At 47.0% G+C, this 22,962-nt stretch overlaps 1 protein-coding gene across 1 annotated transcript; it reads left to right on the top strand.

Annotated features, from left to right (window-relative positions):
* The first annotated feature begins 265 nt into the window (after nucleotides 1–265).
* Nucleotides 266–21,279, top strand: LOC106493753 (rho GTPase-activating protein 20-like). The gene is made up of 14 exons (XM_013953864.2): nucleotides 266–345; nucleotides 4,992–5,162; nucleotides 5,785–5,934; nucleotides 7,499–7,540; nucleotides 8,276–8,360; nucleotides 9,252–9,329; nucleotides 10,553–10,619; nucleotides 12,345–12,533; nucleotides 12,990–13,165; nucleotides 13,649–13,810; nucleotides 15,006–15,115; nucleotides 15,976–16,165; nucleotides 16,809–16,926; nucleotides 17,536–21,279. The coding sequence occupies exons 1-14, from the start codon at nucleotides 266–268 to the stop codon at nucleotides 19,263–19,265; spliced, it is 3,348 nt and encodes a 1,115-aa protein (XP_013809318.2). The 3' UTR covers nucleotides 19,266–21,279.
* Nucleotides 21,280–22,962: the final 1,683 nt, after the last annotated feature.

Raw genomic sequence — 22,962 nt, 5'->3', positions numbered from 1 at the left:
TCATGCCATTACTTTGAACTTTGGCTGTGAAAATGGGAAGCATTTCCAGTTAGGAAGATCTTGAATGTCCCACATAAATGTGAGAGTTGACAGGTGTTTTAATAGTAAGGAAAGGAAGGAAGTGTCTCTGAGAGCACAGATTGTGGCCTTCAGTGGTGAGGTTCAGTGTGTGTTAACAGATAAAAAGAAAACTTGTAGAGTGCAATAAGCAGGGCTGCTTCCCAGGTGGCCATGCTAACGGGAATGTATTTTTCTCTTACAGAAAATGAAGCCCATAGTCCAAAGAAGACGATCTACCCCTTCTGCCATTACTAAAGCTCTCAGCAAGTCAAAATACCATCCCAGGTAGAGGAAATGTCTTTTTGACCCCTTATTTTTACCTTTCTGCTTATACAGACCAAACCCAAACTGCTTTTCTAATTCAGTTCACAATATCAAGGGTAATTTTTGTGTGGACAGATATGGAAGATTTTCTGATTTGCTGGAACATGCTTTAAGAATGTAGTACAGAGAATGTATAGTGCCAGACAACAATCTCCATTACAGAGATGTAAACCAGAATAACTCCAGTGAGCTTAGTGGAGTTACTCTGGGTTTGTAGCTTTATAGCAGAGATAAGAATCTGACCCTTATGGAAAAATAGCCATAGCGAAGGTGAACTCTGTGTGCCACTGGCTGCACACACGACAGTATTTGGTTACCCGTAGCAGCCCGGTTCGAGAGGCCAAGAGTCGACTGCCAGTGACAAGACACGCTGTTCCCCACAGAATGAGTGGCCTTCAAGGAGAACAGGGTGGAGACGTCTGCAAGGTTAGCTGATTAATTTCAAAGCAGACAAGATTAGGTCTAGGTGTTTGATGCTCATCACATCCAGCTATACATCTACCTGCCCAGTACTGCACAGCGCAGAGGCACCCAGGTAAAATCAGGGACTGCAAAGTGTGCAGGTTTCTACGGTGTGTTTCTCTATTGTTGTAGCTGGGATAAATTAGCTCTGACACTTCTCTTTCTTACCTAAGTGGGGTGTTTGCACTGCTGCATGTGCATGCCTGCAGCACAGGCATCACCCGTGCGGCCCCGAGAGCGGCACAGGGACTGGCTGACGAAGGGCCCTTCCTCCATCCCTTGCAGTGCAGAGCCATTCCCTGCCATCAGGGTATGAAATGCTCTGTACAGTCCAAGTGTAAATGAGTAACAGATCTTCCAGTGTTCCTGACTGCTCTCCTGGCTTTTCTGTCGTGTGCCCTCATCCCCATCAGCCCATTGACTTAGCAAAATTTTCAAGCAGAGGCGTGTTCAGAGCTTGCAGGGCCAGTGTGGCTCTGTCTGCACTGTCATGCTTGGTCTCTAGGTAAGAAGAGGACCTAGTCTCCTGAATTGTCAGCTGGGAGTTTTTCCCCAAATTCACACTCAGCTGGAAGCCCACACTGTCTCCCTTTCGCCTGGGCAGGGCATCGTGGCTGTAGGGAAGCCGGTGTGCTCCCACCAGGCAGGAGCGATGAGCCACAGCTCACAGACCCAAAATCCAGGGCACTCTTCTCCTGAGATGCAATGACCAGGTCACTCATCATCATCTACACAAATGCATGCTGGTTTGTTGTTTGGGAAGCCATGCCCCCTAAAAAGAATAAGAGATTTTCCCTTAAATATATATATATATATCCCCTATGCCTGCAAACAGCAGAAGCAGCACTATTGCAGCTCCTCTTGCTAGACTGCAAAGGAGACAAGCTTCCCTGTGTTGTTCTGGCTGGACAGTCAATGAATGTTTAGCTGATGGATTCATTGCTGTTTAGTCTACCATCTCACCAGCAATGGGCAATGGTATGAGAAACAGAAACAGAGGTGCCCTAAGAAATGAAACAACTGATGTCAGAGGAAGGAGAGACAGAAACAAACTTTGGAGACAGAAGTGGCCCAGTGCAGAGCATTATGTGAAGGGGTCCTCTGTCCTGGGCCATCAGTGCCAGGAGTGTGTGGCTGCGGGTGAGAAGCAGAATTGGGAAGTGTGAAAATAGAGGACCTTGGTGAAGAGAAGCCCTGTGTGGGCCTGCCTGTGCTCTGCCAGCGTCGGTTGGTTTGGGTGAGAGCAGAGTCAGACCCATCCCCTGGGCTCTGACTGCAATAAGGGGCTGAGATTTAATTTAAATTAAAGAGAAAGAGGCTGTAAATTACCCCCAACCATGAAAGATCTGGAAGGAGCTGTTCCAGGGAGAGGAAGGCCAGGCAATAATACTGCCTTGACCACAGGTCTTGTTGACAGAACGACAGCCCTGGAGCAAAAATACCTGCCTTCAGAGCAGGTGCAGGACCGCCAAGGTGTGTTGGGAAGGTGCAGCAGGACACAGGCATGATGTGGCACTCGCTGCCTCTCGTATCGGCACTGCGGCTGCCTCCATCCCTGATGAGCGTTCTGCTGTTCCACCCCAGCGTGTCCGTGCGGGGACTCACCACGGGAGATCTGTCCGTTCCCTGCTCTGTCTGCTGGGATCACCAGTGGGAAGGGCTGGTTTTGAGATTCGGCCGTTTCCGGACACAGATTCCTCTGGGAGTGTGTGGAGGCTGGGAACAGCTTTTGGGGGGACGCTAAGGAGTCTGTCAGCTCTCTATTAGCACCGTGTAGCACAGCATCAGTTCTGGTGATTTGATGGGACACCCGCTAGGACTTGGCCCTGCTCCGGGAGACTGATGTCCCCTGTCAAGTGACAGCAGCTTTCCCTCACTACCAGCTTGTGCGGACGGCTTAAGTGGTGAACTTGATGGGAAAAGCTCCCTCTTTTGCCCGCAACCCTGGAGCCATCCAGTGCTCTGTTGACTTTCGTTCCTTCAGATATAAAGCACCAGGAGTGTTGACAGACAGAGTCAAGTACAGACACACCAGACCTGCAAATCTTCTGCTGAAATATCAAGTGCTAGCCATGAGCCAAGCTCCTTGGTCCTTCGGTGGGGGTCAAATCCCCTTCGGTTCCATCCCTTTTTCCTCCTGCAGCATCGTGTAACTATTAGACATGGATGAGGGCATCCCATGCTCCTGTTTGCCTTGATCTGATAACGGTCTTATAAATAACATTTCCTGAGGGATTTGCTTAGCTTGTTTTTTTTTTTTTTTCTTTTCCTTATAAGAAAAAGATGACAACATTGGACTGACTTACGTTTTGGCCATGACCATCCCTCCTAAAGAGCACCCCTTTTTTGTCACTCCATAGGTAATTGCTGCAGGGTACATCCGGCTTTTCTGAAACATCCATGCAGGAACCAATCTCATAGGATCGTTTAAAACAAAGGGCAGAATTTGTTTTCATTCAGTTGTCTCCTGGCCAAGTGATGTGGCTTCTTTGCCGTTCCTCCCTGCCCCCAGCTTGCACTAAAAAAAAAAAAAAGGAAAGGGAAGAAACAAATTCTTGACTTTATTTGGCCGGAGAATATCCTTGTGAGGGAGGGGAGCTTTAAACGTTTCTCATGATGGATTGCTCTGAAGGGAGCTGGTATGATGCCATCTTTGCTTAGGCCACCAGAGCGTTGGTGAAACTTTTTGCTCTCCTGCTGTTGTGTTTACAAAGCTGTGTAACTCCTCCAACACTAGGAAATCCACTGCCGAGCTTGAGCAATGGTGTGGCTCCCACTGCTCGAGTGCGGCACATGGGAAGCTTTTAACAGCAAGTTTAAAGGTGATTTTTTTTTTTTCTCATTTGTAGTGGCAGCGGCTGCAGAAGCCAAGCAAGCACTTGCTAGGGGTGAGGTGGGAAGAGCGGATTTCTGCCTGCGAGAGTGCAGGTGTTTCTGTGACCAGAGGATGATTTTCAAAAGCTTCTAATGAATAGCTTTAACCTCAGTCCCATGAAATCAAAGCTGCTTATTTCTGAGGCCAGTGGAAACTGAGTTAGGCTAGCAACGCTGAAAACGCTACACTTAAAGCTCATGTGTTTTTTCGTTTATTAGCGTTGGGACTACGTTCAGATTAGAACAGTATTGCCGAGGGGTGGAGGAAAGGCAGATACCTGTCCACATGTGCCCTTGCCTGCAGACAAGATGCACGTTCTTGTGTGTGTGTAGGGATAGGAGGAGCTCTGTGACTTTCTGTCTACTTAAATCCAAAGCCATTTCTCAGAGGTTAGCAAATCCATTCGGGACCAGGCCCACAAACAAGGTCTCTCGGCAAAGAACTATTGCTTATTTGTTCAGTGCAATCCCACCTCCGAAGCACGGGCGGACCCAGGACGTGGCAGCGTGGACCTGTCGTAGTGCCAGGGCTGCTGTGCAAGCCAGAGCGCAGAGCGGGGCTGGCAGGGCAGGACGCCCTGGGAGGAGAGCAGGGAGACAAGCGGCTGTCACAACTGGGGAGAGCACAGAGAGAGGATCTGGTTTAATCCCAATGACCGCTTGTTGACTTCAATCAACATGCAGCAGCCATCGTTTTTTTTTGGAAATGGCCAGCACCTAAATCAGTCTCAGCAGAAACACAAGTTGCTGGATTTCAGCCAGGCAAATCAGAATCAGATGGCTGGAATTAGACGAGTACATGCAGTTCATTTTCTTTGCGCTGCAGCCCTTGCATTGACAAGCAGTTCAATACAGACAGACAACATGGGTAGAAATGAAAAAGCCATGCATTCCCTCACCGCTCTATGTTGAATGGTGCCACAAGCCAGGGATTGCCAGTCATTTTCCATCTTCTTTTTGAGTCACAACTCATACGCCCAAGCAGGGGGTAAGTGTTTTGCTTGAGTGGGAAATGACTCAAAAATGAACATTTGAGCAGCTTAACCCCTCCAGATTTGGTGTAGGTATTCACATTGGCTTGTGGCTGATGAAATTAATTGGGCAGAGGCAGGCAAATGCAGTTCACAGTTGAGAGCAACAGGGGCAGTGCTGGGAGAAGCACTAGGCTATCAAGCTGTTCCAAAACAAAGTCACTTGTGTCCAGTGTTAGTCATGAACCCTTATGGGAAAGACTTACTGACAAAATCTTATGATTTTTCTTCCTCCTGCAGGGAAACTACCCTCTCCTCCCCCCATTCGGACAATGGGCTGCCGAGTGGGGTGTGCAGCAGCCCGGGCTCTACTTTCATCCTGGACGAGCGAGTACAGCTAACCATGGGCCTGCAGACCCAGGAGAGACACTTTATCTTGTTCAGTGATGCGCTGATCATCGCCAAGTCCAAGTAAGAGGAATTCACACTCGCTCATTCTCCCAGTACCTCCGGTTGCGGCTCGACTCTGCGCTATTTGTGGAGCAGGCACCAGAACAACCCTTCTTTTCAAACTTGGCTCTAAAATGTGGCATCCCCTCCCTTTCACCTCCAGAAATTCCTCTTGGTATTAATGTTTCACAACGTTTTCCTGAAGGAAAAGGTTATCTAAGTATTTTTCCCTTTTTCTTATGTGGCTTCTTGAAGAAATAGCATGAGGACAGGAGACAGCGAGTGCAGAAAACTGATTCCTGGTCTGACCACTTCTGCCAGGGTTTCATATAACACATAAGTGAACAGCTTGGGTGACTTCAGTTATTAGAAAGACAGCATAGCCAGTAATTAGCCTGAATCACCATCTGCCTGCCTGTGGCTCTAGTGAATCACACTGCTGTAAGCCACAGCTGTCCCACTGCAGCCGCCAACCCCAAAATCAACTTGCAAAACCTTCTGGTAGTGCCTGCACATGCCCAGACATTTACCTTTTGGGGGCTGTTGCTGTCGCTACATCTGCGTGATTAGAAGATGGTGTGACCAGACTGTGGAGGTCTAGATGTTAGGATCTGGCCTAAGAAATCCTTGATTTGAATTTCAGATCCTCCTCCAGCTTGAAGCTGAAAAAGCAGGTGCATCTGAGTGAAATATGGACCAGCACCTGTCTCTGCGAAGTAACAGAGAAAAAGATGAGTCCTGAGAATTCATTTGTCATCGGCTGGCCTACCACCAACTATGTTGTCACCTTCAGGTATCACATCAGACACCAGTCCTCTGTTTGCAGCCTGGCAGCTGCCCAAGTCCTCCATGCATCAAGCCAAGTGATGACTGAGGGTGTATGGCCCTGTTGAGTATAGGACTTCTGCTAACATTTAGCAGTGCGGGAAAAACTTAGATCTTGGGAGACAGTCATCTTAAAATTATATCTGCATGCTGGTCCCTGAGAGCCTTTTAAACTAGAGGTCTGAGCCTTGCAAGTGTTGTTCTAGTGAGGGCTAACCCTGCAGCAGAACGTCCTGGAACAGCACATCCAAATCTGCTATAGCAAGCCAGCTGTGCCGTTGTGTAACCTACAAGTATGTTGTTTCAGCAACTGCCAGCAGCCACTTCTGTACAAGATTAGCCCTAGTTTGAGAATTTTTCATTATGAAGAACAGGTTAGTTACGCCCATGAAAAATGCCAGATGGCCTTGTGCCAGGATTAAATCCTTTATCCACCACTAGTATGACATGGGCAGCTCCTGGGCAAACCACCTTCCTGCAGTTGTCCGACAGGCTGTCCCAAGCCCGCAGCAACAGCTTGTAAAGATGGAGAGGTTCTTCAGGATGGATCTGCACAAGCAGCACAGTCCAGAGCTTGCTTAGTCTTTGCTAACCCCCAAGATAGGAAGGCGGGGGGGCATGGAACAGGCTAGATAATAGCCAGATCATGTCCAGATGACATCTAAAAGACTAACCTAGTGTTGTGCCTGAGCTAAGAGGGCTCACCAAAAAGCAGGTAAGTTTTTAATTAGCTTGAACTCTGTGTAGCATGGCTAGATTGAATATAAAGCTGGTGTATCCACAGGAGGCTCAGGTCTCTGTTAGGTCAGGCGTCTCTGCTCCATCCTCTGCTTTGCGAGGCAGAGAGGCCATCAGTCTTCAAGGGTCCTTCTGTCCCCAGGGTATGGCTGGTACGGCTGGACAGTGCGGCCAGTCTGGGAGCTCCTGCTGCTTCCGTGGGGCAGCTGCCTCCGTGGAAAAAGAAACGGGAACCACACTCTCATTTCACACGCACTGTCTCATCATGTTCAAAAGCCAGGCTGGTCCCTCCTGTGTGATTGATCCTGGCCTTAGGACTCATGCTCTAACATGTAAGCAGACATGTTTTAATCCAAACTCAACAGCAGTCCCCTTTTCTTCACGTCACTGAGACCTGAGTAACCTGTGTTGGCAGCAGAAGCTTCTAGGAACTGCAGATGTTGGAAAGGAAATAGCAGTAGAAAAAAATAATAATTAAAGGTCGTTGCAAAAATATTAAAGGCCCGCAAGATGAGTTAACTCCAGCATCATAGAAAGATATTCATTTCTTATCTGAACACTTGTCAGCCTGGGCAGGAAATGTAATCCAGTTTGTTGCTGGGATTTTTTAATATTATTATTGTTGTTATTCATTAAAATAGAACAGAACCAGGAAAAGACTGTGCTTTTGTTCCTGGGCTTTGCAGGAAGGAACTTTGACTTGCAGCTATATATAAGTGAAACTGGGTAGAGTTTCCAAAGACTATTAACCACTCAGCACTTACTTGATGATCTGCCTCTCTTTTTATCTTCAGCTCAGCTGACGTGAAGGAACGGTGGCTCTCCACATTACTATGGTAAGTGACACTCCTTTCATCCTCCTTCTGGGTGGCTCTTCTACAGTCCTCAGAAGAAATGTAAATGCTAGATATCAAATCACCTCTGATTTTCAGAACATTAAGTGCCTAGCTGCCATTTGAAAAAAAATCCCCTTTTGAAACCTGAATGTAGAATCCCTTGGTGAAAGAAAAATTGGTTTTGACAGTCCAGAAAAGATTAAATCCACCAGAAGATAACATTTTTGGAGCACGTTTTTTTCCTTTGGAGCTAGATGTTGGCTTTGCTAATTGCTATCGAAATGTCACAAATATATTGATTCTTTAGATGGTTTTTGGTTTGATCATATTTCATGGCATTTAGAGGCTCCAGTTTTTTCTAATACTATGATTTTAAGTGTTGTTTCCAGTAACATCCAGGCAGAAGTGTTTGTGTAGGTACAAAGAGGGGAAGAAGTTGTCTCCGAATTTGTGGAGAACATTACCATAAGGATGCTGGAAGCTATTACACTAGGCACCTCTGCATTAAAGTATTGCCATGTGGGGTTTTTCTTTTCTGGGGCCTCAAAGAAAGATAAATAAGCCAGTAAGAGCATATGACCACACTATGAACTATGCATGTTATTACTGGCATAATTAGTCTTTATTATTATACTGCCAAGGAGCAGGTCACTCGGACCTCTTGGATCCAAATCTTAGGGTTGTTCTTGGGTTCTGCTGGGAAATTATATTCCTCCCCTTTCCTTTGACATTCAGGCATATCAGTGAGACAAAACGGAATGAATACCTGAAGACTCTAGCCCTTCAGATCTTTGTGCAGGATGCCGATAACTGTTCTTCTGTAAGTAAAACTAAGAACTTGCCCATCAGGCCAATACTACATGGAGATCTGTGAGGTGGGGGAAGGCAGACAGGGCTGTGATGCTGCTGCTGATATCCCCGTTTAAAACACAACTCCCGCCTGCAAAGGTTTTAGAGAGTGTGCAGCTGCATACTTCCTGCTGGAAGCTCACTCAGAGAGTTTTGTTTAGGAAATCGGGAGGTAGTCAGACCCTTACCAAAGAACAGTTAATTCTTAAGATTATTCTTTGCATTTGGCTTCCTCCCTCTTTTCCTTCTGCTTTACTTCATAATTGGTGATGGTTTGTGGTTAAGTGCCCAGTAATTCCTATTTTCAATGCAGTAAGTTGAGGATATTAATCGTGAAAGAGTCACTGGAGTGTTCTCCTGAATTCATATACTGGAATGTGTTCTTGTCTCTTCATATAACTAGCGTACATTTCTAGGCTTCATGCCAAGCTTAGTCGGTCACCTTCACCTCCTGGTGACTCTTCTCCCAGAGAAGGACGCCAGGCACTCTTGATTTATTAGTGCCATGCTCACCCTTTGGAGTGACAGTGGCACTACTATCAGTCAACTACCAATGTGATCAAATGCAGCATCTGAACGCTACCCAGTTCCTGTGATTTCCACTGGGTGAAGCCTTTGGATGCTGTAATAAGCCCGTGATAGAAGTAGCTGGGAACAGTTTTCACACTGCATAGCCATCACCTTTAACAATGATTCCAGTGTAGTTTGAATTAGCACAACTCTTCTAACCATCAGCATTTAGTAAAGGCAGTCAGTAGACAGATTAGTGACATTTTCCCCTGATTTTCAAGCTACAAGAAACTGCAATCAAACTTCATGCCTTTTTATCAGCTTACTGTATTTTCTTTGTTTTCCTTTCTAGAGTACCACAGTCAATGTGTCCAATGTGGAAACTGTAGACAGTGTGATCAAGAAGACACTTGAACAGCTTGGACTTCCTGTAAGTGACTATTGTATAGTCTGCCAGGTCTTAGCTTGAGAGGCTGGCAACGTCTGGTTTATGGGATAGTGCAGACGTGGAGAAGTCTAGATTTGCTGTAGTTAAACTTTAAGGCATTAATATTCTCTTGACTACAAGATGAAGCAAACTGGTTGTGTGGATACAAAAAATCAGAAACACAGGCATGCTTACATGCCTACATTAAACTCAGGCCTTGTGTAATGAAGTCCTTTGGATTTCAGAAGACTTCAAAGCTTGTGCTCAGCATTAGTCTTGAGTCAAAGGATTATTAATGTAGCCATCAAATGACTGAGCAAATCAGTGCTGTTATCAGACAAACCTTTTCCCATTCCCATTTCCCTTTTCCCAGTGGTCCGTCAATTACAGTATTTAACAGGGGGCTCTGATAGTGTCCCAGCAGTTCAATACCAAGGAGGGCTGTGCAATGTATTGCTGAAATAGTCCTGGGAAGCCTCATTCTCACCACATATTAAGAAAATCACAGAATCACAGAATCGCTGAGGTTGGAAGGGACCTCTGGAGATCATCTAGTCCAACCCCCTGCAAAATCACTTCTGTTGTGTCATATGCTCATGTATGGTTTTATGAACATGAGGCTGATCATACTCTATAACTCCCCAACCTTGAGAGGGAGATGAATCTTTCTCACCTTTCTTCAGCTCACAGAACATACGAGGACAATACATCATACAAGTGTGGCTGTGCTTTGTCATGCAAGGGGATGTAGGAAATACTTGGGATGGTAGGAACCCAAATAGGCAGATTTGTAACCTGACCTGGCAGCAACAGCTAAATGCTTTGGCCTGTTGAGGTGGAAAATGGTATTGCGCTTCGTGAAGGACGCTGACATTTCTGAGCAAGCACCAGGACTCCACTGCTGGTGCTTTGCTCAGTGTGTCAATGGATTTCCTGAATCGGAGCCTGCTGGGTGGACATTCAGGAAACCTTAACGTGGGTTTACATCCTGCCAGCTCCCAATCCCTCCGTCTCCTGAACCTTTCCCCTTCCGCTGCGTGTCAGACAGGCGCACCCGTCCCTCCCAGCCGCACCACGGTCCCGGAGATGGCCACGCGCTTCCTGCCCCTTGGCCCGCTCAGCCATTATCTCTATCCGTTGCTTCCTGCCTGGTGCGCAGCCTCTCAGACCCTCATCCTGGCCCCCTTGACCTAATTTTTTTCTCTTCTCTGTCCCTCAATTTCCAGGGTAGAACAAACGACCACCACCTCTGGGTGATCTCGGGAAAAGATGACCCTGCTTACCCTCTCATTGGTAAGAGCTTTCCCATTTCCCTCAGTTGTACCACCACTAGAATAAGTGATAAATGACACTGGTTTGTATGCCAGAGAAGCATCTCAAACTGCACTCTTCCCTGAAAGAAGCAATGATAGGGGGGCTGTGTCAAGCTGTTTTGTCACTTGGCTTATGGTCTCAGGATCCGTGTTTAATCAAGGGATGGTAGCATCTTTGAAGCTTTTCTTCGTGTTCACCTCCCTTTTTCAAGCAAGTTCTGGAAGACAGCTCCTGGTGCCACTCTTCAGTAGATGCCCCACATATGCAGGAGTCCTTTAGGCTGGCCTGAGAAGCTGCATCTGTGCAGCAGCTGCGATGCAAGGGGCTGCAGGCAGGGCATGCCTCGAGGCCTGCCCGCTCCCGTCCCCGTGGCTTCTGGTCCAAGGTCACAGAGTGGCGTGCTCAGGGCCTGGGGCCTCCTCACTCCACGGTCACGACGCGGTGACGGAGGCACCCACCGGCGTCTGTCAGGCATAGCGACTCCTGACACCTTCCAGCACTTTGCATTCAGGCCCTACCAAAAGCAAAACAAGTCATCGCAGTTAGGTTGCCATTTACCAGGGACATGTTAGGTCCAGGTGAAAGCAGTTTGGTAGCTGAAGGAAGCAGAATTTTTAAATGGATTCACTGGTGACTTTTAAGCCTCTAATTAAGAAGCTAACACATTTATCCTCCTTTTGGGGGTATTTTTTTTTTTTCATTGCATTCCAGTTCACAAACAAGGAAGCTGTTTTCCATGCAAGATGTCATGTCATGTTAAACACCCAATTTGTTTCATGAGGGTCTTTAGCATCTGATCTAACCTCAGAAGGAGAGATGGGCCATTTGGGGCAATGCCCTTTGCAGTCTGTCTATTTGAAAAGTTCCTTTTTTTAACGATTGCTTTTTAAGTTATAGACACTTCTGAGGCTTGAGGGAAAATAGATGTGCAGGTACAGGGGTTTGAAGACAGCTAAAATGGAAGAGAGTTCTGGAGATTTGTAAGAGATGATTTTAGAAATACAACAAAACATTTTAAAATGAAACAAATTTTGTTTGTTAAGCACTAGGCATTCAGCATGAAGATCACCAAAGCTGAAGTTTGCCGATGATGATGATGATAATAGTTTTCATATGTGCATTTTTGGCAAAAACAAGACAGCAAAATAAGATTAAATATACAATTAAAATTAGGCAGCATTTTTACTTTGGGTAAGCATGTAAAAGGTATCTCTTGTTTTTTTCCTATAGTAATTCATAACAAATTGTATTATTATGTTTGATTCGATGATGGAATCATATTTAGGGATGAGACATTAAGATAAAATACAAATCAAGCCTGATTTGAACTTTTCCTAAAATTCAGAACACTTTAATTAGTTCTTCTGAGAATGTTTGTGGTGTTTTAGGTTTGTTCTTTTTTAAAATACTTTCTTGAGAGTTTGCACATCTGTCAGGGACCAGGCCAAAAGATCATGAGGGTCTTGTCCTCATGGCCTTTCTGCTGGGTCAGAGCGAGGTAGCACTGATGGTCCCGACAGGCAGCTCATACTTGCACTAAGCGGCCCACCATTTAGGATCCAGCCAGAGTGGAAGCAAAGAAGTACCCTCTGATCTACCCAGCATCTAATCCAAAGCCGTTAGATGCACGTAAGCTGCTGCTTGCATCTCTGACAGACGTATCTGCACCTTTGCCTGCCCTTTATGCCCCTCTTTACTCAACAGGGCACGAGCATCCTTTCAGCATCGCATTGAACTGTCTCCGAAATTCTGTCGACCAGCAACAAGGAACCAACAATAACACCCTCCTGGCTGATGGGACAGAGGCTCCCCTCCTTGATCAGCTCCCGAAGGAAAAACAGTGCCAGTTTGTCCTGAAACCCAGGCTCCAAGCTTCAATGCAGCTGAGGAGAGGTAGGGGCTGAAGTAATGTCTTATGATGAGGCAGAGACTGCTGCTCTCCATGGCAATACTGAAGTCCTCCTACATGACACACTTACACCAAGTGGCTCTCACACCTGAGTGTATGCAAAGAGGAAGGAATTGCAGGGGGGCTGAATTTGTCAAAGCTAGTTCAGAACTAGCGTTCAGTCCTTGAATAGCTTTCAATAGCAAGCTATTCTTACATTGAACAGACAGCAAGACTCCCTGAAGAACAGTGAGTGAGTAATGGTAGTGCTGATGGTTGAAAGATGAACCAGTGGTTTCACTGCTGTGTATTGTCTGACCATCCCCATTTAGATTGTACTCATTCACCAGGCAATGGCAGAAAGTCCTTGCGTTGCTGGGAACCTTGTCTGCAGCTGTAGATTGCTTGCTGGCCAGTAGGAAGGAGAGACACGTGTAACAAAGGTCTGTGTTTTGTTTCAGAATCGTTGCAGAAACACACCAAGAGGAAGAAGTCCTTGATTGACTGGGCCCTGCGCCGCAGTACCAGTACGCCCACGGGCAGTCCTCCTTCCCAGTCGCCCACCACCCCACGGAAACTCTTTGGCCTGTCTCTGTCCTCTGTCTGTCCTGATGGGATCCTTCCCAAGCCGATCATGGTAAGGAGCAGCCTGGGCTGTATGTCCTGGCATAAACTTTGTGTGTACTACCTGTTTAGCCAGGACTTTAAAATCATCTCTGATATTTATGGGATTGGATGGGGATGAAGAACAGCATTTGCCTGTGGTTCAGATCCAGCTCAGTAGCTGGGGTGAAAGCATCCCTTCCTGCATCTCCTGCTGCATCATCTATACCACTTCCTGCAGAGATGTCCATCCTGTTTCAGTGGGCATCTCCAAACAGGTCATCACAACCTAACAAGGGACAATGACAATGGACTAACCAATGCTACATAGCCTAGACCTCCTTCACTACCAGAATCAACTGAACTCACAATTGCCACAGGATAAGAGCACCCACGTGGACTCTTGTTCCTGGTTCAGTCATGATAAATCTTACCCTAAAATTATATGTGAGGCATAATGCACTCAAGCAATAGGGTAGAACATTAAGCTTTTAAGTATAACTGGGCTTTTTCTTAGGATATGCTGCTCCTGCTGTACCACGAAGGTCCCTCTACCAGGGGTATTTTCAGACGATCTGCCAATGCTAAGACTTGCAAGGAACTGAAAGAGAAACTGAACTCTGGAGATGATGTCCAGGTGGATGGAGAGTCAGTCTTTGTGGCTGCAGCAGTCATCACGGTATGTCTGGCCAAGTAACTCAGCTGTCCAGGCTAGTCATACCTTCTTTCTTTTAGTAAGGAAGCAACACAAGCCTTTGCGGGGAGGGGAGATTTGTGGGGGGGACAAAACATTTTCCAGCCAAGCATGTTCTCACCTGATGGCTTGGTCCATCTATGTGCACAAAGGTATCTGTCTGACCTGAAGGTGGTTGTTTCAACATGCAGATATGTGCATTGGCCCTCAGGCCAGGGTTTCATTTTGCACCTCCCTGTACAAAACAGCCTCCTGCCGCAGAGTGTGGTAGTGTCTAACCTCCGAGATAACCATGGTATTCATGCATAAGTTATCTCACAGTGCAAAACAGCATGCCAGAGTCTGGGCTCAACAGTTCAGATGCTGTGCTCACATAGGTATGAAGCCTTATGGGGACAGCACCACAGCTGCTCTTTGTCCTTTCTGGACACACAGAGGAGACTGCAGGGAGACGTCGAAGGAGTGTGACTCCATCTGAGTGCGACTGCTCTGCATGCCCCAGCAGAGAGGCCATGCTAAAAGGCAGCCTGTACTAACCAGACCCTGAGCCTTCACCCTCTAATCAGCCAGCAAGCATGAGAGAAAACTGCTCCCAAATCCACGTGAAGGGTTTGTTTGAACTTGGGGTAAGACCCAAGCTTTAATAAGGAAAAGCCTGTCACTTGCACTGGCAATTAAATCTGGCTAGAACAATTCAGGAACCTGAAATATCAATAAACATCCCTGTTTCTTGCACTTGGCCTAGTACAGCAAACTGTTCACTGGGAAGATATTCAGGCACTTTCCAACAAGAGACACATGTTAAGTTGTTAAATAGTCCCCTGAGAAAAGTGGCAACAATCTCCATTGCTAGAAATGTTTAGAACAGGACTGTAATACATAGATATTAGTCCTTTACTGTTATAATACAGAGAGCAATCCTGTCTGAGAAGGGGCAGGGCGTGAGGGTTGACTGTTCACCCTCTTCCAGCACAAACTGCAGACAAGGCTTTGCAGTGCTGCAAATGAAGAGCCCAGAGGACAGCTTGGTAGGAGTGGGGAGGGGAGGAGAAATGTATTTGTGTCGTATCTCATTTTATCTTATGCTTAATATGAATAAACACTGACTTTATGCATCATGAAACCAACACAAGAAATTCAAAACTGACCAGACTGCTCTGCATATATATATTTAATTCAGGATTTTCTCCGAAATATACCTGACAGTGTTCTATCCTCAGACATGCACGGACTGTGGATGGAAGCTGTGGACACAGAAAATCGGGCACATAAGATTGAAGCCATCAAAAGGTTTGTAAAAGCCTTTGTAAAAGCTTCTTTTGGTGGGAGAAGGGGGAGCATGTGGCCTTAAGCATAGACATCATGTTCTGGGAGACTCCTGATGTGGCTCCAGGCCACAGCAGAGCTCTTGCTGTTTGACAGTGTCACTGGTCAGAATATTTTCCTTTCAGTAATCTTTTATGAACATTGCTAACATTTCTGGCAAAAAAAAAAAAAAGTCATTAAAAAATTCTTTTCTGGTGACCAGTTCAAACTACCAGAACGAGCAAACTGAAAAACCACAGTAATTCAGCCACCAGGAGTACAGCAGATATTAGTGGAATTAGATCCTTAACAATGGTAAAAAATTTTATGTGCACAAAACAAAGCTGATTGATTGCCATGTTGGCCATTAGAAGAAATAGGCCTTCCAGGGTGGAGACTGGGATGTTGAAAATGGCTTTACTGCCTTAGGACTGCTGCCCTGAGCAGGGATAGTCTGTTAGCATCATGTGGGATATGCATTGGAATAAATCTCGTCCTGTCGATGGCTCAGCTCAGTTTTTGAACCTGGGTCTCCTCCTCTGTTGTCTCTGTAGCTGGAACACAGGCAAGGGCATTGCCTCGTGTGCAACCCCACCGGGTGCTCTCTACTTGGCCAAGGCACTGTGGACGTCTTCCCTCATGCCCTGAGTAGCCATCCTTGGTCCTTCAGCCTCCGGAAGCAGAGAGGCTGGGCAATATGGATGTAAAGTTGTGGCTCCCAAGTTGGTGGAGGGGAGTGACAAAAAAGCAGAAGCGGGCAAAAGCTTTGGGAAGCAATTTCTGATATTCGGAGACCAGATTTTTATGAACAACCTTGTTTGCCTTTGTTTCCTCTCCCTGCACAGTCTCGTTAATCAACTCCCGGAGGCCAACCTCATTTTACTCAGACACCTCTTTGGAGTCCTACATCACATTGAGCAGAATTCGGGTGTGAATCAGATGAATGCCTTTAACCTGGCTCTTTGCATAGCACCCAATATGCTGTGGCTACCTAGTCCCACTGGGCCTGAAGAGGAGAGCAGGTCTACAAAGAAGGTAATTTTTTTGTAGGCTTGGCCCCATGATGGTCTTTCCTTTATACAGCTTTTTATGGGCACAGTATTCCTTTTGTAGACTAAAAGGAGGCATAGGATCAGCGACACTGCCAGCTGAGCAGCTTCATCCTTTCCCCTACCCAACATCACCCATGCTGGTAGGGGAACTTAGCTGCTCAGTTTATCCAAGGCAGAAGGAGGAGCTGTGGCTGCTTTACCAGGTGAGCTTGCCTTCTGGGCAAGCATTCACAGGAAAGATGGAGCAGCTTATGTTAGACACTGCCACTTCGGCTGGATCTAAAGCTGTCTAGCAGAGAGAAGCTAAACAATGAAATGACAGTGCATCAGAGGGGGGAAAAATTACTTGTAGTTTATGAGGTGTTGTGAATAGTAAGGAAAAACACAGAACATGCCATACCAGGCTCACTTTACCAGTTCATGTAGTTCAGCTTCTCGCCCCCGGTGTGGTTAATACAGAAGTGTCGCCGAATACTTCACAGCTTCTTGAGCAAAAGGTTCTGTAGGAAATTACATCTTTGTCTGAGAAAAGGCATCTGAGATGCCTCTCAGGGCTGATTTGACTTGTTTTGTATAACTGGCTGTATATTCTTGAAACTGACTCCAGGAATTCATGTCTTTGACAGGTGGCCATGTTAGTGCAGTTCCTGATTGAAAACTCAGCAGAGATTTTTGGAGGTGACATTGCTTCCTTGTTTCAAAGACCAGACAAAAAGAAGTCCAAAAACTCAGAGGACTCCCTAGGTAAGTTGATGGCACTGTGTCTTCCAGGAATGTTTGAAATCTTCTAAAAATAGGTAAACTCCTCATGTGAAAGAGTTTGCTTTCCCTTCACCTCTCTACTAAGGAAAACCATTGAAAAACAGTCAGTTTTGGTTTTTCCTGTCAGGCACAGGCAGGAAGCAAGGGGAAAGCTGAGGGCTGAAGTAAACCACCTTTAGTGTGTCCCTGAACATGGTTGTCTTTCTCCGTGGCTGCTGTTCCATCTATTCCAGCTAGCCCTTCCAGCTTAGAGTACCACCACAGGAGTTTAGAATAGTCTTAGCAATGCATATCTCAGCGACCTTTTCTTCCAAATTAGTTTTCTAAAGTTAAACCAAGTGGTTGAATGGAAAGAGATCCAATCATCTCTGTTAAATTGTCCTATGAATGCAGACTAGCAGTGAAAGCTCAGGTCATCAAGCCAGAATTTTTGGTGGTGTTCTCAGTTCTCCTCTAGTCTCTGGGAAAATCATGAATCTTTGTTTTCCCATCTGCAAAATGGAGTTGATAATATTTCCCTGTTGTGGTTGTAAGGCACTGTATTGGGTTAGGAGACATAGGCAACAGATTAATTTGCACTCTCTGCCCCAGGCATAGGCTTGGCTCAGCATGATGATTCCTCCGATGAGCTGGAGTTTTCTGCTTGTGACCCAGAAGGACCAAAGCACCACCTGGTGCCTGAAACAGATGCCATTTTTGAACCATCCAGCAGCTTGTTACTGGATGAGGAGCAGGAAGATTGGGACTTGTTCAGCGAGATCACAGCTTGCTACCAAAGCAAAGCTCGGAAGAACGCCAGCGCAGACAGCTATGACCTCCTGGAAGAGGAGGGCTCCTTCTGCTCCATCGGCTCAATACGCTCCCTCAGCCCAGCCAGGGATCGGTGCTCATCGGAGCCCAGCGTCTGCCTCAGCTCCCAGCTTCCTACTCAGAGCCACGAGCCAGTGGCCCGTCAGTCCAGCTGCGATGCCACCATCATGCACAGCCATACCGACTACATCCACAGGTTCAAGCAGCTGCAGGTGGAAAGCCAGAAGTTGATTGATGAAGGCCTAAGCCCTGGGGTTAATAAGACCAGGCAGAACTTCTGGCGATCGCCTCAGACCAGCTCTACAGTGAAGAAGCTCAGCCTTCAGAAATCTAGCCCGTCCAACAGGTCCAGCTTTTCTAGCCTGTCCTCTACCACCACCTCCCCATCCGCTTCCTCACTGAGCTCCTTAGACAGTGCTTTCTCCTACTGCTCAGAGTCATCAGCTATTAGTCCCACAGATGTCTCATCCCTGCCTTTCATGTTCGGGACATCTGCCAGGCTCCATGCTGTGTCCCCCAAGGTTGCCAAGAGGTCCCTGAAAGAGTGGCACAAGTCCCTGACATCGCCTTTGCATCCCTGTGACCTGGACACTTCCCATGAGTGTGTACCCAAGGCTGCAGAGAGCAGCCGTTGCTCTGGGGAAGTGAGAAGTTTTGCGTCCGTCAGCAGAGCAGCCACGGGAAGCCTGCTGACTGACATTGACTGGGAAGAAGAGGAGAGACAGCTGAGGTGTATAGGGGGCCCTGGCCCAGTGCTCAGGAGCCTGGATTATTTCAAGGACTTTGAACAAAATCCTGAGCACCCGGTTCTCAGCCCAGCTGGTGAGAAATCCCCACAGATCAGCCCCCAGCAGCATAGGGAGAAGGCAGTGAAACACATTGAGATCAAAAGTACTGATGCCTCCCCTCCAAGCCAGGAGAGCCTGAAGCGCACCAAGATAACTTTTTACATGGCCCCAAATAAAGAAAGCTCTTGGGGGTCTCTAGTAGAAGAGGAGAGATTCCCGGTGAACACCAGCAACAGTGACTCGGCCAGCAGCAGCGGTGAGCAAAGCCTGTCCAAGAGCTTACAGACTGTAAGAGTCCATATCCCCCAGACAGTCTTCTATGGGCAGAACACCCCCCTAGTCCTGCAGTCCGTCTCCAGGCGCAACCACCATGGACCAACAACCCCGTCCCTGCAGACAGAGCACAAAGCCAGCCCTCAAAGTGCCTCCACTCCCAAGGAACTGGAGAGCAAGCCAGTGGAAATGGCGCAGGCGCCAACCCAGAGCAAGGGCTTCAACACGTTCAGCCACACCATCCGCATCATTCTCCCAGCTTCCATTCGAAACACTGTCAGGGAATATTTCAAGCATGATGAAACCCAGAACTGCCATGTGACGGAGGCAGAAGCGGTGGAGAATGAACTCCTTCGGAGCAGGGTGGAGTGGCTCAGGAGCCCGCCACCAGCAGAGGTGGCCACAGAGGAGCATGATACAGTGGCATTTGCAGAAGAGACATTTGTCTAGGGAGACAGTTGTGGGAGAACTGAATATTTTTTTGTGTGTATGTGCAGCAGAAAATATTCTGTAAGATATGACCAAGGTGTGAAGAATCTAACAGGCTGCATGGGGCAGTAAGTGTAAAGTGACACTAATGTGTAAGTAATGTTGGGGTTTAACATTTGTTTGGGTTTGGGAGGGGGTTTTTTGTTCTTTATTTTTTCTTTACACCCTTTTTCTACTGAAGACACTTAATTGACTGGGTATTGAGTGGGCTGAATGCCACCAGACTCTGTCCCTGAATTAGCTGACCTACAGAGTCTTACTCCTTTTCTTTTTAAAGGGGGGAAGGAGAAACTCTGCTTTGTTTTCTCCAGTCATTAGTGTGTGTGGATGACTGGAGAACTGGGGCAGCTAAAACTCCATCAGAATTAGTTAACAATTGTCTTTAAGCTTGCACAAAATTCTCCACTATTCACTGTTCATCACCACCATTCATCCAAAGGAAGGCCCTTCACCTCCACCCCAGAAATCACTGCTACTTCTCTCTTCTCACTTTCCTTTTGTCCCACAGTGGTCTAGCTCACTACTTGTGTTCATTACTGCTTGAGGCTGTGCTCCAGAAACACCAAATGGAGCCCAAGGCCCAGCTTCCACTGTCAGAAGCCATTGGTAATCTTTTTACGCCACAATTCCTTTTCTCCCCAATTAATTATGCATTAATTCTCTTTTCTCCTACCTCTCCCAAAGCTAGCATTTGGCAGAGCCACAGCTGCTACAAAGAACTCTAGCTCAGTCATTTCAGCAGAGCAATGAACATTTATCTTCTGTGGTCTCCCCTGGGAGTAGCTGGTCCTTCTAATCCTAGGAAAGATGACATTATTTTTGGTGATGGTGAAATTTCAGAAGGCTCTTTTCAGAGGCAGTGTGGATAGAGATCCTAATCAAATCCCTAGTCAGGGGAGTGGCGGGGGGGGGGAGAGTGTTAAGTAGGATTTGGCTTTAGCAAGAAGTCAAGGAGCTGTGGAAGTAGTTGAGAGTGTTGTCAAGTGGATGCTGAAGCGAAGTCCCATCTGGCCAGAAAGCTGTCAGCCCATAAAGCCGAGACTATCCAGGCTTCAACAATACTAATGCTGTCTCAGAATAGTAATGAGTTCCCACTCAGCAAAGTACACGGCCCAGTGAGCTCCAGCAGTGTTAGGTATGGACAAGTGCCAGGCAGGGATGTGCTAACAAGGTGGCTTGTGTTGCACCCCAAAAGAAATGCAGCCAGTGCCCTTCTGGAGCATCCCTGTGAGTCCACTCAGACCCAAGAGCTTCAGCCATGATGGGACTTGCTTGGAGGGCTATGATGCTGCCAGCTGAGCTTTAAAAAGAAGTTGAGGCAGCCACATTAGTTTGTTAGGTGTTAAGAAAGCAATAGGAGAAGTCTCAAAGGTTAGGGATGTTTCATATGAAAGTTTTCTAAGTTGGTTTCTCTCAGAGAGACACCCCTTTTACTCAATTAACAGTGAATGGGTGAAGACAGACAAAAGAAATACTTGAACCACAATGACTGAGAGCTGATCCTTGTGGAGCAAGTGCCCCCTGCAAGCAGCTGAGTGTCTACCATAGCCGTTCTCCAAGCTCCAAACACCTGCCGTGGGTTCCCCACGTAGGTGGGGAAGCCACCTCTGTAAAATGGCTCAATAAGCAGCAGTTGCCTGCACTGATCTTCCACCTGCCTCCGACAGTCCGTGACTGGAAGCTGGGCCAGCACCCCCAATTCATGCCATTGAATGCCCCATCAGGGGCCGAGGGAGGACCAAAGCAAAACCACAATTCAGTTTGATATATGCAGAGTTTTTAACTCACCCACTGTGGCACCCTCTGTCCCAGCTCACCTTGGTGGCCTGTGTATGATGAAAGGTGTATATAATTGTAATACAAACCACCTGCCATCATTTCCCTCACAGATGAACACTAAAGAGGCATTCACCATCTTTTTTCCAAAGCTACGGTTGTAACTATTTCAATAAAAGAGACACAAGTTTGTTTGTCAGTGTGGTCTGGTAATTGCATTCGTTCCCCTCACTCTCGTTTTCCCTCTTCTGCGCTTGGGTGGGTGCTGGCAAAGCAGCATTTCCAAGTCCTCCAGCACCCATCCAGGCTCCGGGCAGCACCCGCCCGCAGCACAGGGCCGCACACCCAGAGGAGCCCTGGTCTAGCTCCCTTTCTCCTCTATAGCCCCCGGTGTCTGAGGCCCTCGCAGTGGGACTGGATCTGCCCACAGCGTGCGAATGGGAGGTTGGTAGATAACGTCACTGCTGTTCTGACAGTATAAAAACCCCCTCCGCCACAAAAAGAGCTAGCTAAATACGTATGAATCTCCTTCCGTGCTGCTTGAATGAGTGCGAGTTGCCTCCAGGTCAGGGAGGGCGCAGGTAGCCTGATGCTGCAGTATTCGGGTAGCGCAGCGGCTGCGGCACCCTGCCCTGATAACCCTGCAAGCAAGGAGGGTTTTTTGTTTTTCTGTTGCTGAAGACTGAGGGCAAGACCCCACCCATGGATGCCTTGGGGCTGCAGGATAGCTGCCTGGCTGGAAATCTTCGAAAAGAAGAACTCCCTGAAACAATATGCTGCTTTAAGGTGAGCTGCAGGGTTATGGAAGATGTTCGCCCGGCATGCTGCAGCCAGGTGCTGCAGATTGCGGCTGAAATGCCCAGCTGAAGCTCAGGTCCCAGAGCCCAGTTTGCAGCTTGCAGCTGAGGATCGTGGTGATACCCACACGCCGGGAACTGCAAAGCTCCTGACTCCGGGGTCCAGGTCTAGACATGGTAGGCAAACCAAATCTGACAGGATTTTTAGGAGCTGCTGTAAAATGAGTCATCTTCAGCCATTACTCTTATTTGTGTCTTTCCAGGAAGGAGAAACTGCAGTAAATATTATGAGAAAAGTCTATTTGTACTTGGAAGAGAAATTAATCTGTACTCTAAACATGCTAAAGGACTGTAAACTGACTCAATGGCTGGGCTGGTCTCAGTTCAAACAAGAAGGACCTGGACCAAATGCAGAGTAAGAGCTCCCAGTTTGTGTCACGAAAGAATTAAGAGCAATTTAGAAAGAGACCCATTTAAAGAAATATTGGGGGGGGGGCAGCAAAACAATTTTTTTTCCTCTCAGCCTAGTCTGCCTAATAAGGGCCCATTTCCTTGGAGAGTTGCTCTAACCTAGCTCTTTATTAATACCTTTTCTTCATTAAAAAAAAAAAAAAAAACTCCCCCAAAATTTCTCAGAAAAGATTAACACAAACACCTGGTCCTGGGCATATTGCAGCATGGCGGAGGCAGCCCTGCATGCACCAACTTGTCTATGCTGCCCATGTTTGCTACTTCACACAGACTGAAATACTTCAGTGCCAGCCCGGTGTCCAGGGAGGTCGAGTAAGTTATAGATTAAATAAAGCAGCTACCTCAGCAGCAAGAAAGTGCGTAGCTTCTTCACCAAGGTTTTTGCCAAGCTTCATGTGCATGTGATTGATGATACTGTCTTTAGCCTTTGCTAGGAGGGCTTCACTTTGGCATCAAGAAACTAATCACCAGTGGGATGAAGACAACTTATTTCAACAAGGAAAAGGGCGTCTTCGTACCCATTGGTGTTTCATGTTCAATGTTTTAACAACACTATTTTAGAAAGGTTTGGACTGATGATATGCTGCAGCTGAGTCTCAGAGACAAGCTGTGGC

Source organism: Apteryx mantelli, chromosome 13, assembly GCF_036417845.1.
Source record: "Apteryx mantelli isolate bAptMan1 chromosome 13, bAptMan1.hap1, whole genome shotgun sequence".
NCBI lineage: Eukaryota > Metazoa > Chordata > Aves > Apterygiformes > Apterygidae > Apteryx > Apteryx mantelli.
This window is presented reverse-complemented; position numbering and strand designations above follow the sequence as displayed.

What these genes read in the sequence shown, in the direction of transcription:
- LOC106493753 (XM_013953864.2), top strand. Translation starts at nt 266, where the DNA reads ATGAAGCCCATAGTCCAAAGAAGACGATCTACCCCTTCTGCCATTACT. An exon ending in TCCTTCCCAAGCCGATCATG is followed by an intron (nt 13,166 to 13,648) that starts GTAAGGAGCAGC and finishes GCTTTTTCTTAG; the next exon opens with GATATGCTGCTCCTGCTGTA. An exon ending in AGAGCAGGTCTACAAAGAAG is followed by an intron (nt 16,166 to 16,808) that starts GTAATTTTTTTG and finishes TGTCTTTGACAG; the next exon opens with GTGGCCATGTTAGTGCAGTT.